This window comes from Elephantulus edwardii, unplaced genomic scaffold (genome assembly GCF_000299155.1).
Source record: "Elephantulus edwardii isolate Elephantulus edwardi_28Jun2011 unplaced genomic scaffold, EleEdw1.0 scaffold00006, whole genome shotgun sequence".
Classification (NCBI taxonomy): Eukaryota; Metazoa; Chordata; class Mammalia; order Macroscelidea; family Macroscelididae; genus Elephantulus; species Elephantulus edwardii.
In genome coordinates, this window is record NW_006399756.1 from 15,582,888 (window position 1) to 15,596,978 (window position 14,091).

General features: G+C 38.2%; 1 protein-coding gene across 1 annotated transcript in view; it reads right to left on the reverse strand.

Moving 5' to 3' along the window:
• The window catches only part of ATRNL1 (attractin-like 1), a 705,738-nt gene that overhangs the window by 624,415 nt on the left and 67,232 nt on the right, over positions 1 to 14,091 (reverse strand). The window contains exons 6-7 of the mRNA XM_006879915.1: positions 4,520 to 4,694; positions 1,549 to 1,636 (exon numbers count right to left, since the gene is read on the reverse strand). Coding sequence (XP_006879977.1) covers positions 1,549 to 1,636; positions 4,520 to 4,694 — 263 coding nt within the window. The remainder of the gene's footprint in view (positions 1 to 1,548; positions 1,637 to 4,519; positions 4,695 to 14,091) is intronic.

Here is a 14,091-nt window from a genome sequence, read left to right on the forward strand (position 1 = left end):
TCATTGTTGGTTTCAATCTTTTCTCTATATATCATGATGTTGTTTACTGGTCCAGTGGTGAGGCTTTTTATTTTCATGACACTGAGATGTAATCTCTACGGAAGGCTGTAGTCTTTGATCTGCTGCAGCAAATGCTTCAAGTCCTCTTCACTTTCTGCAATCTCGTATCATCTGCATAATGCACATTGTTTCTAAATGTTTTCTATTTTTTATTTATTTACTTTATTTCATACTGTTTTTTTTAAAGTTCGAATACATTTTCACACAGGTTTGTTCCCATTTCCTTCACCACCCACCCATCAAATTGTGTGACCCTATGATTAATCTTCACCTCCTTCCGTCCATCCTCACCTCTCTGCTTCCACCCACCCCCCTTCAGATTCCCATACTCATTCTACGATGCCGCATTCTTCTTCATTTAGTCTGTTGTTGAATGTTATCCAGTAGGAATCAACTCATCAGGGAACCTCCAGCGGGTTTTCAGAGACAGTAAGTCACACGGGAGGTGACTGCCCATCTTCTGCAGGTCAACTGGTAGACTTCAACTGCATGCCTTTGGGACTGCAGTGCAGTTTCTTACCACTAGGCCACCAGAGCTCCCTAGTAGTATAGTCAAGCTTCTCAAATTATCTGCACAGCATATACAAAGAATTATTGTTGTTGCTGTTATGTGCTGTCAAGTCAGAAGTGACTCCAGCTCACCTTCTAGCTGGTTTTCTTTCAGAGGCTGTAAATTGTATGAAAGGAGGCTGTCCACCTTTCTCCCATGAATCAGCTGATGGATTCAAACTCTACCCGGCTTTGAATTAGCAGTTCAACTCTCTACTTACTGGGCTTTCAGAGGTATGGGGAAAGAATGCAACCTTGATATATAAGCTACAACACAAATAAACCTTGAAAACATTATGCTAAATGAAGGAAGTCCCTACCAAAAATCTATATCTGACTCCATTTATAATAATAGCCAGAATACAAAAGCATACTGAAACAAAAGTAGATTATTAGGATTAGGAATAAGGGGACTTGGAGATGGTAGTTAAAGTGTACAAAATTTCCTCTTGGGATGATAAAAAAAGGTCCCAAAGTAAATTGTGGTAATAGTTGTAAAACTCTGTGGATATAATAAAAACATGGAATTGTATACTTTAAGTGAAAAAATTATGCAGTATGTCATTTCTCTCTAAAAAGTTACAAAAACATAAAGAACAAAATTTTAAAATAAAAACCAAGAAGAGCACAAAGACACACAGAATCATCACTTGTGTACACAAACATAACATACAGCCATGTATAGAGTGAGAATATTTTATTTTCTTTTATAAGTAGTAACACCATGAGTCATTCTTATTCTCTCTTTTATACTGTTCCTGTATTTTTCAGATGTTTTTCAGCATGCAACTGAAAAGACAAAGTACTCTGATCTGAAAAGGCCAACCACAAACCACAAAATACATGACTCTTTCTTGATCAAAAATATTCAAATGATAATTCCATGAGCACCATATAAGCATAACAAAAACCTATTTGAAATTTCCTTGGTATCCTTACCTGATACAAAGCTAGGGAGTGTCCATATCTCTGGATCGGTCCTCTTGATAGAGTTCCTACATTCCATATATCGCTTTCTAAATTGTAACTAAAAGCAAGAAAAGAAGAGAATACCACAAATGGTTTCATTTTCAGTTTTTTAATTTGTATGGGGTTTTCTTAAACTTGATTCTAAGTATTCATTAAATATAATAACAATTGTACATAATAAACTCATAATTTCATGTACCATATTAGAAATTTTTAATAAAGACTCTCTCAATATATACCTTATTTAAATTAGGCTTCAGTGACACAAATGTATAATATGCATTAACTTCACTAGGACATTCAGTAGTGGAATTAATTTGTTCAATTATCTTTAATCATTTCTTCCAATAGATTAGCCTACACATAGTAAGCTATTCTGCATTTTTAAGGGGTAAAACAAGTGGGGTTTTTTCCTATTTGGAAAGAAAGAAATATAGAAGAAATCCTCTCTATTTTTACAATTGCACACAGTTATAGCTTAGCCCTCACCAAACAAGCCAGTGTACGTTTAGTATGCGCAAACAAAGCTTGTTGACTGATGACTCTTCTCTGCATATGCAGAATGAACTGAGTTGTATAGAGGGTTGGTAAAAATAAAGTGCTAAAATATTTTTCTAATTTTTTTAAAAAATCAGTTACTATTAGATGACAGAATCACAAAGGAAGTTAATATTCCCCTGCTCACAAATGATATAGATGATAATAATGTAAGTTTTAAAAACATCTGTTTAACAGAATTCCATTTTGGGGTCATCATCAAGCTCATCAACACTCCAGTCTCCTTTCTTTTCCAAAACACATAGAGTGAGCATCAGGACAAAAAATGACTAGGGACCTGTTTGAAGTTAGGAACTAAGTACAGTTAAATTTCCTTTCTTCTCTCAAGGAAATTCAAGAATTCAATCAAAGAGTCAAGAAGCTTACATTTAACACACACACACACACACAGAGACATGTTAAAGGTTACAAAAAACTGGTTTCAGTATTGTTGTTGTTGTTGTTCCGTGCCGTCGAGTCGCTTGCGACTCATAGTGACCGTATGTACAACAGCCCTAAACTCTGCTATGTCCTGTGCCAATTGCACTGTCTCTGACACTCCCATCCCGATTACCCCAGTCACTGAATCAATCCACCTCATAGAGGGTCTTCCCCTCCTGCGCCATCCCTCCACCCTCCCAAGCATGATGTCCCTCTCCAAGGACTGGTTTCAGTATTATGTTTAACTTAATTGTCTATTTTTTAAAATTATAAAGTAGATATGACTAATACAAATGAAGAAATACTACTGTCTTCAAATTAGTAACACTCATCTACCCATCTATCCAGCACCCTCAGACAGAATGCTGGTTTTCCACCCAATGACCATAAGTCATGATGAACCGGTAAACTATTTCTGTAAAGACCAGATCATTGCCAACTCGCAGCAATCCAACACTGAGCTTTCAAGGTTGTAGATTACAGGGGAAGGGTCATCCATCTTTCTCCCATGATGCTGCTGGGGGATCCGGAGCATCAGAAAGACATGGTCTATAGGTAATCCCCTAAGAACCAGGCCACTAGAGCCCCTTAAAGCTCAGACTGAATATTTACGGCCATAATACTCTGTTTTCTCTCTCACCAGTCGTTCCTTTCCATTTCCTTTGCTCCTCAATCTGTTTTTTCACTTAAACACACACACACACACACACACACACAAACACACAAAACCCTTCATGGTGTCAAGCAGGAATCAACTCATAGCGAGCTCCCACTGAGTTTCCAAGCTGTAAGTCAGGCAAGAGGAGACGCCCCTCTGTCTACCACAGAGCCACTGGTGCATTCAAACTACCGAGGGAGACGCAGCCTTGGGGCCAGCAGTGCAGCCCCCAATGGACTCGGCCACCAGGGCTCCCTATGCTTTTCACAGGTGATCCATTCTTTTCAGCAAAGATGTGCATGTTTGATGTGCTTGCCAATGGGCTCCTCCATCTCTTAGATAAAATGGCTCAGGGTCAGTTCATCATCTTTTTCTCCATCTCCAAAACTCAACTCCTTACCACTGAGTAGCAATCAAAACTGAGCCAGCTGGGTTGGCGGAGCTGTAAATGACACAGGAAGAGACTGCTACTATTTCCACTGGGAGTCACTGGTGGATTCAAACCACAAAAGCGGTGTAGTCGTTGGGTTAGCAATGTAAGTCCTTCCATACTATGTATCATCAGAGACCCATCTACAACGCAAGGCTTTATACTGTTACCTTAATACATCACTTCGCTTTTCCCCTCCAACTCTCAACTCACTGCCATGACAATTCTAAAATCAACTCCAACTTTAAACCTACTTATTTAAAAGTAATAGTTTCATATTCAGATGAAAAGAAATCTGTAGAGACAGTAAAATTTCTATACACAAATCCCTAAATGTAGAAAGATAAACATTTACGATGTTATGTTGCTGCTGCTGTTGTTGTTTTATACCATGGAGTCAGAACCAACTCCCAGCTGGTTTTCCAGCAGATGACAAGAGGCAGCGCACTGCACGGGGGAGACTGCCCATCTTTCTCCTGTGGAACAGCTTATAGATCTGAACCACGTGTCTTTGGGTTGGCACCACAACAACTTACCACTAAGCCACTGCTGTTGTTGATGATGTTGCTGTTGTTGTTAAGTGCTTTGAGTCACCTGCAACTCAGAGCGACCCTACGTGCAATAGCTCTGAAGCCTGCTCTATTCTGAGCCAAGTCTCCTTGACTCCGACACACCTACCAGAGCTCCCTAATTTACTAAAGACATATTTCATTAACACAGTACAAAGTGAGTCCATGTAGCAGATAAACACTCTCACAAAATACCACTGATACATCTGAGCAGCAACAACAACAAAAAAGATACTTAATGGTAATCTTATTACAAATTAAAATCCACTTTAAAAAAAGTGTGAAAATATAAAAAAAGCTACTTACTTCAAGACCATTTGGAAAGAGCTGTAGTTGAAAGTATATCCACCAATCACCCACATAAATTTTCCATGCAGAACTGCTTTATGTGAAGCCCGACCTACAGATGGACTGAAGGGCTTAACATTTGGCAGGATCCAGTAAGACTCGGTAGAAGGAACATTCAAAGAACAATCAGGACCTATTTTTTTAAAAAGAATCAAATAACACACTCCATTAAACAATGGCCATATAGAAACAGAACACACAGATTAAGAGAACTTAATAAGTAAACATTCATCAAATTAATAAATGCAATGTTCCCAAAATACATAACAAATGGCCTGAAATAGAACTCATTTTTTAAAAAATTCTAATAGCAAATGTAATACTCATAGGGAGAAATCAACTTGGATTTGTTCAGTAAAACAGCACAGTGTAAAGGAATTATTTAAACAACATGAAGTTTTAGATTTGCTTTAAATGTCAGAATATAAAATAATATACCTAAATCTCTGCTCTTTTTCTTAGGAACAGTTTGACCTATGTCAGGCAAATCCATTTACCTCTCTTATCATCAAGTCTTCATATATAAAATGTAAATTATATCCTACTTCCTAAACACTGTTATTAATACTTGATTTTTCAAAAGGATAGCAGAAATGAAAGCATTTGTAAATGAAAGGTTGTTAAACAAATATAAAAAGCACATCTTGTTCCTAGATTATTCCCCTGGAGGGTTGACCATGTACACAGCCTGTAAGTTAAATTCAGTCTATTACAACCATGAGTGTCTACCACCCAAATACAGAGATCACCTCAAAAAATAAACTCGATGCATTAAATCAGATGAGTTGTGCGACAACATCAAAGACATTATATATAAAGTAAGTTTTAAAAATTATTTGAAAAGACAAGACAAACATGGATGTCAGAAGAGATGATTAAACTAGTTATGAATGCAGAGTAGCTAAAGCAAATGAAAACATAGTGACATAAAAGAGATGAACAGAAGACTTCAAAAGGGCAGCCAGTAAGGGCAAAGCGAAGTATTATAATGAAATATGCAAAAATCTGGAGTTAGAAAACCAAAGGGAAGAACATATTTCTCAAGTTGAAAGAACTGAAGGGAAAGAAAAAAAGTATGCCTTGAGTTTTAATACTAAAAGAATCTATGAACGAAATGTTACATTACACTAGAAACATCAAAAGCAGATGAAGGAAATGGGAAGAAGCCGGTGGGGACCTGAAAAGATGGGGTAATGATGGGCAAGGTCCAATGGTTATTGATTTTATAAAACAAAATGCATGGCAATAATTGTATAAAACATAACATGAGCGGAAAATGTAAAATACAAGGTATATGAACTTGTGAGAAACTAATATAAAATTTCAAAGAAAAAGAAGATGGAAAGAATGCACAGTGATTGTATAAAAAACGGTGCACTCTTGTGGCAGAGTCTATAGGGAGTTGTATGGCAAACCCAAAGGCCACACTTCTCTGGTCTCAGCAGCAGCAGCTCCTGAGAAAGTCAGAAAATGTCCTCCCATTCAACTTACAGCCTTGAGAAGTCATGGAGGGTCAGCTATGAGCTGGTTCTGATCCAACAGCAATGCATTTTGAGTTGAGTATCAAAAAGAATCAGTTTACACTGCACTGTTACACAAAGTCATACATGATCAATAATCAATGATAGTGAAAGTAGTAGTTCAGGCTGCACAGACGGCTTTGGGGAAAAGAAGGGAAAAAATACAGCTCCCTGAATTCAAAGAATGATAGCTGAGGTGTTTTTCAACAAGCAGACTCAGCTCTAGATCTGCTTCTATGTGGCCAATCCTTTGGTAGATGGAAGAGAATCATTTTTGTGCTTATTCCAAAAAGCAAGTGATCCAACAGAACATAAAAATTATTAAATAATGTCATTAAATATCACGCACAAACAAAATCTTGCTGAAGCCTATTAAAATGATTACAGCAATACACCTTCAGCGAGGTGCCAGAGACTCAAGCTGAATTCGAGAGGACTTGAAAAGAGAAACATCACTGATGATATCATACGGATCATGTCTGAAAGTATAGACCATCTTATGTTTCATTGATTATGCAAAATCATTAAGATGCATGGGAAACATTAAACAAGTTACAGGAAACACTGAAAAAAAATTCTGATTCCAGGACATTGAACTGGGCTCATGTAGAACCTGTACAAAGACCAAGAAGCAATCATTAAAAGAGAAAAATGGCAATAAATGACATAGTTGAGCCTCTACATCAAGTGGTGCCTAACCTTTATACTATAATAGACAAAGTGCTAGTCAATAGGCCTTTTATTGTAAGAAATACCTTCCCTCTGTAACTTGATTTGTGCCACTATTAGAACCTCTACTTAGAATATTATTGCTTTTTAATTTTTGACTCACGTACTTTTAATTTGTTAGTTAAATTTGTGTCTTCTAGGCTGCAACAGTTCCATGATACATCTTCAAGGATATGAACATGTACAGCTAAGCACAACTGATAACAGTGCATCTCTAAATTCCAAAATCAATCTCCACAATAGTCTACGTGTTTCCTATTGCCAAAGGGGCCCTTTAGAGTAGTGAGAGAAGATCTTCACCCTGAAACCCACAGCGTCCCTTTTCAGCAGAAAGTAGCTAAGAGAATATGCCGTCCCCTTTTCCTTATGAATCAGGGTGAAGTCTCTCTCAGGGAGGAGTGATAGGGAATGGCAAAGGACACACTGACAAAGAAGATTAATCAGAACTGGCTTTGACAAGCACTGTGGCAATGGGACAATTAAAACAGACTTTCAAGGAGGGAAAAAAGAGGAATGAACTGGGGGGAGGGTAGAGGAAACAGTGCAACAATGAATGAATGAAGGGAAACCCAAAATCTCTGTAAATGTTCATTAAAATTAACAAAATTTAATTAAAAAAAAAGAGAAATGGGATACTATGCAATTCAAAATCAAGACCGCTATGCATCAAGGTTGTACATTTTCATCATATTTATTCAGTCTACATATACTGAGGAAATAATGTCACAAGTTGGATATATGAAGAAGAATGTGGCATTAAAACTGAAGAAGATTCATCAAAATCTGTTAGGTAAACGACACGGTCTTGCTTGCAGAAAGTAAAAATGTTACCTGCAAAAAGTGCACTTGATGCAAGTCATGTTAAAAAAAGCTGCACAGTAGTGAATAAGGAATTCATGCCTTTGAATTATAATTTTTTTTTGAATTATAATTTGAACTACAGTATTGACAAGAACATTGAACATATTACCAACTGCCAAAAGAATGAAGTCTGTCTTGGAAGAAATCTAGCCACAAAGCTCCTTTAAAAAGAACAGTAACAAGATTTTAGCTCACATACTTTGAACATGTTAACAGGAAGAACTAGTCCCTGGAGAAAGAGAGGATGCTTTCCTCCAGAATGTAGAGGACTAGGAAAATGAAGAAGGTACTAAACAAGTTGGAATGACAAATAACCATGACTCAAACACAACAAATCTACTGATAATGGTAGAAGGTCAGGCAGTTTGGTTCTACTATTGTGTTTGGGAGTGGAACCAACTTGACAACACCCAATAAGCAGTTTCTTGTGAATAGAGTTTTATTGTAATGTAGTCATGTAGTTCTAGTCCATGATACATTCAATACTCTCCTCCAGTACCTTGGAGAGGGACATCACGCTTGGGAGGGTGGAGGGACAGAGCAGGAGGAGAAGGCCCTCTATGAGGTGGATTGATTCAGTGACTGGGGTAATCGGGATGGGTGTGTCAGAGGCAGTGGGCTTGGCACAGGACAGAGCAGAGTTTAGGGCTGTTGTACATAGGGTCACTATGAGTTGCAAGCAACTCAATGGCACGTAACAACAACAGTCATGTAGTCATAATCATTCTTTTAAGTATCTCTTTTTAAAAGAGTTTTAATTGTTTGCACACAATAATTTGTTTACACTGTGTTTCATTCATGGACACTGTCTTTGGTTTGTTGTTTTGTTCATTTGTGTGGTTGGGGTTTTTTTCTCCCTCTTTCCACCCACCAAACTCTGTGACCCTGTGATTTCCCCCTCATCCCACACTCAGTCTCCCTCTTCTTCCCTCTTTGGATATCCATATAAATCTTACTGCTTATCCTTCTGTTTTCACAATACTGGTCTTATGTAGTATTTGTCCTTAAACGCCTGAGTTAGTTCACTCTGCATAATGTTCTCTAACTTCGCCAAAGTTATACAGTATTTTACAAAATCATTGTTCCAGAGAGCTGCATAGGTTCCCAATGTGTGACTGTACCACAATTTCTCAATCCGTTTATTTGAAGTGTCATTTCTGGCTGTGTTTGCACAATAGCAGTGACTATTTGTGACAGACACCATATGGTGTGCCAATGTCAGAAATATTTGCTATCTTACCCTTTATAGTTTGCCAACTCTGATTTAACTGAAGAAAGTGTGACCATATGGATGTTAAATATATAGGCTAAATTTCTACTTTCAATTGCTCCATATGTAAGTGAAAGCTGGACAATGACCAAGGAAGACCAGAGAATGGATGCCTTTGAACTGGTGCTGGCAGAGAATGTTGGCTACCCCATGGACTGTCCAAAGAACAAACAAATTCATCTGGGAAGAAGTGAATGAAGGCAGAGTTACTTCTCAGAAGTAAGGATGGTAAGAGTCCATCTCACATGCTTTGGGCATGTTATCAGGAGGGGTGTTGTTCACATACAACATCTCGCATGTTATCAGGAGGGGTGACTCTTGACAAAAGGATAGTAGACATAGAAAAGTAGATCAATAAAGAGAGGAAGACATTTCTCAAGATGGTTTGGCGCAGTGACTAGAAACATGGGCTTAGGGACATCGAAAGCTGTGAGTCTGGCACAAGACTGGGTAAGATTTCATTCAATTATGCACAGGGCCACTATGAAGTCAGCACCTAACAACAAACTTCTACTGGATTATGGATCCTATATTCTTAGAAAGAAAATGTAGACTTTTTTTAAAGCTTGTAAGTCAGGTACAATAAAGCAAGTAAGGCAGCATGTAAACCAGAGATGACCCGGGGGAAGGATACTAGACTATTCTTGCAATCTCTTAGAATCTTTCTACAAACGTCAAACTCTAACATTCCAAATAAAACATTAAACCAACCATCTACTAAAGGCTTAGAGTGAGAGGAGTCAGGCAATGCCTGATTTGCAGACATGATCTTACATAGTTGTCTACATAATTGTAGACATCAGTTAAGGATTTGGAGCTAACCCAGAATCACCCAAGCAGACCCTAACTATTATCACAAGTGTCCTTATAAGAAGAAGAAGAGGGACGCTAGAGGGATATTTGACCACAGCAAAAGACAAGAGGGAAGCCATGAAGCCTGATGCTGTACTTTTTGGCTTTGAAGATGAAGTAATGGACAGAGTCAAGGGATGCAGGGAACGAAGCTCTAGAAACTCAGGAAACAGATTCTCTCTTGTAGTCCCCTGTGATAACACAGCCCTCTTCAAATGCTCAGCTCTGCACCCAGCTAAGTGGTTTTGGACTTGTAATACCTAGAACTGGAAGAAAATAAATGAGTGTTATTTTAAACCAACAAGTTTGTGGTAACTAATTATTAGTTTGTAAAGAACTAATACAAAATTATTTAGTCGGGAAAACAGAAATCCAGAGACTTTTTACAAAAATACTCTGTTATGTAAAATAGCTAATTTTCCAAACAAAAGAAGAAAGCAGTAAAAATTTCTTTTTCCTGTCTTTGTTGCTAACACATTTCATGTAACTCCGACAACTATTGGAGGGCAAAGGTCTTCAAACTCTAACAACTGCTTATGTTTTAGAATAAACTAATGAGTTTAGCAGTAACTTGAGAAGCCTCATGAGTTTTAATATTTTAAGGACACATCAATTTTTTTTAGTTTGTAGATTTCTGTATTTTGCAATCAAAATTAATAAAATGCAAATGAATAAGGTATGCATTTATAATCCAAACAATTTTAAAGAGCAATTTATACATACATGGGCTTATCCAGCCATTAAAAATCTAATATGGATGCCCATTAAATACCATCCAACTCTCCCTTATTACAAAAATACAGCCGGGGGAAAAAATCTGCCATTTCCTAATCTGGTCCCTCATACAACAACCTCGCACACCTCTCCCTGCATAACTTGTCTCCATCAGTATACGCATCTCCTCAAATAAGCAGAGCTTAGCTGTTTTGAAAAGAATCTAATAAACTAATTCACATTACACTGGTTTTTCATTAAGATTTAATATTCTGCTTTCTCCACAGGTTATCTGTGGTTTAATAATCCAAAGAGCATACATGAATTTCTAATGCTGTTACGGCGGGCATTAGTAACAGGCTGCTGACGGGCACATTTTTAAGGGGGAAAAGCTACTCTACAATGATACTGAAAACTTCTGGGGGGGGTGTATATATTGATTGCTAACACAAAGGCTATGCCTCTCTGATGGTTCAAATCCACCAGCAGAAAAGATGGTTAATCTCTTGCCTGTTCTTGGAAACCCAATGGAGGGTCAGATATGAGTTGGTTCTGATTCAAAAATCAAGGAATTTTTTTAAAAATAATAATGCAGCGAGCTCTGGTAGCCTAGTGGCAAGAAGCTGGCCTGCAATCTCAGAGGTACACAGTTCTAATTCACCAGATGCTCTGCTGGAGAAGGAGGGATAATCTCCTCGTGTACCAGTCAGATCCGATTTGATGGTACACACACACACACAAAAAAAAAAATAATAATAAAATAATGATGCAAAGTACAATTATGCTCTGATGCCTCAATTTTATATCTATAATTTCCCAATCTCTCAAACCGTAGACTCTACATGATTGTGAGACATTTCTACTTGAATGGCCAGTAATTATTTTTAAATTAACACAATAAAAAGGAAAATGATTCTTTCCTCCTCCTAAAGCTGCTCCTTCTTCAGTATTTCCAATCTCGGTATAGGCACTGCCATTGTTTGAGTTATTCAGGGCAAAAACTTTGAGCCATTCTTGCAATCTCTCATTCTCCCACATTCTATATTGAATTTTTCAGTACAATCCTGGATTTAGGGCCTTTGGGTACGCAGGAGCACAGTCTTTCCTGCCTTTAAAATATGGAAATGCTTTAACTGTGGTTGGTAAGGTGGTGGTGTCACAAACTTCCTACTAAATACTCCCGCTTCCCTTCCTAGCTCCCCTGACCTCCCCACTAGGATCCTCCAGATCTTTTCACGTTCCATGATTAAAGCACTAATACCTGACCCCACATGATTCATCCAGGAGCCAGCTCCAGTACCACGGCCAGCAGCCAATTCAAATGGCTGGGAATGGAGTCTCAGCAATTAGGAATATTTTTAACACTATCTCTCCTACTAGACTTTCCATCCTAAGTCTTTCATCTACTACGACTAAGCTACTTCAAATCACCAACCAATCTCATGTGCATATTGCTAGAGTCTCCCAAATGGTCTCTTTATTCCAGTTTTTAATTTATTTATTTTTTTATTTCCATTTATTTCCATCTTTATTTCTTCTATCCCTTCCCATCACAGTCAACTGACCAGTATCACTAGATTGACTGATTGCTGTTGTTGTTGTTATGTGCCATTGAGTCGCTTGTGACTCATAGCGACCCTATGTATAAGAGCCCTAAATGTCGTTCTATCCTGTGCCAACCTAGCCATCTCAAACGCACTTATTCCCACCACTCCACTCACAGAATCGATCCATCACATCGAAGGTCTCCTCTCCTGTGCCGTCCCTCCACTCTGCCAAACATGATGTCTCTCTCCAAGGACCAGTCCCTCCTTGCAACATGCCCAAAGTATGTCAGACAAAGCTTCAGAATCCTTGACTCCAAGGAGCATTCCAGCTTCACCCTCTCCAGGACAAACCTGCTGGTTCTCCTAGCAGTCTATGGTATATTCAACACTCTTCTCCAGCACCACAGCTCAAAGGCATCAATTCTCTTTCTATCATCCCTATTCACTGTCCAACTCTCTAATGCATAGGATTGATTGATAAAGGCCCCACCACTCCCCTCTCAAAAATCCTCAATGGTTTCCCATCACAATTAAAATACAATAAAGGGGGGGAGATGGCCTAGAACCCTTATACAATTAGTCTCTGAGAGCCCTTACTAAATAAACAAATGCCTGAACAAAGCAATAAAGGATCTCAGTGTCTTACAGGATTAAAAGAATTCATTACACCCAGCTGTCCACCTTACAGCTGTGAGCCCTGGAGAAGCTCAAGAACCTCTCTAAGCTTCCATTTAATCATCATGAACATTCTTCCTACAAGAACACAGAGTTTCTGATGCTACAATGAGAACGTATGTCAAGTCCTTCGTATTTAATGCACGGTCTATAGCAATAACTTATCATTCTGCCAGTGCTCCATTTCACATACAAAGAAACTAAGTACAACTTGGTGTATAAATAAACTCTAATGTAGCCTCAAAAACTTCATACTCATTGCTTTGAGTCTGAACAGACTCATAGCTGACCCTTCAATGGATTTTTAAAGGTTGTAAACCCCATAAGAGGTGATATCCCATCTTCCTCTCATAGACTCGCTGGTGGATTTAAACTAGTGCCTTTAGGTTGGCAGCACAATTCCTTACCACCAGGCCACCAGAACGCCACAATAAAGCCTAAAGTTATTACTTATAAGTGTACAGAATTTCCCAATAAAACCTAAAGTTATTAAATATAACTGTAGAGTCAAGAAAGAAAAATAAGTAGCAAGGGAGAAATGTCCATAATCACAGGTAAATCTAATTGGAGAAATAATTACAAATAACAAAACCTAAGAGAAAGACAGTACTACAAAGTATTTCAAGGTTTTCAAGAGCAACCTCAGAACCACTATCTTATATCTTTCTTCCTTTACAAATGATTATAATTCTTTTCCACTGAAAACATTTTTCCTAAAGCAATCTATCTCTTGTTTCATCATGAATATAAGTGCAAAAATGCTATTTGCATTGCAAAAATTAAGTTTACACACTAACTTTTCTTCCACCAAAGAGAATACATACTTAAAGTCTTCAGCTCACAGAAACAGCAATTTCCTTTAAGACCCCATGGATTTATGAACAGATATTAATTTCTGATGCTACCAGGCAAACTGTAATTGCAGTTTAAAAAGGCAGAGAACAGAAATATTACCAGAAACTTTATCTCCCTCCCAGCAGCTAGCAGATGGATAGATGGATTGCATCTTCTAATAATTAACAATTCTATGCTGTTGTTGTTGTGTGCTGTAGAGTGGGAACTGACCCATAGCTGACCCTCCGGCGGGTTTTCAGAGGCAGTAAATCACACAGGAGGAGACTTCTCCCATGGAGCCGCTGGTGGATTCGAACTGCGCACCTTTGGGATTGCAGCGCAGCTTCTTGCCAATTAGAACAAGAATTTTCTGCATGGAATTTCTCTGTATCACTTCTGAAATGTGAAAACACTAATATAAAAGAAATAGAGGGTTGCAGAGTGGATTATATTTGGGGTTGGGGTGGGATTGGGGGAGGTGCGGGGGGATTGTGTACCAATGAGGGAGTTTTTCTTTTGCTTTTCAAG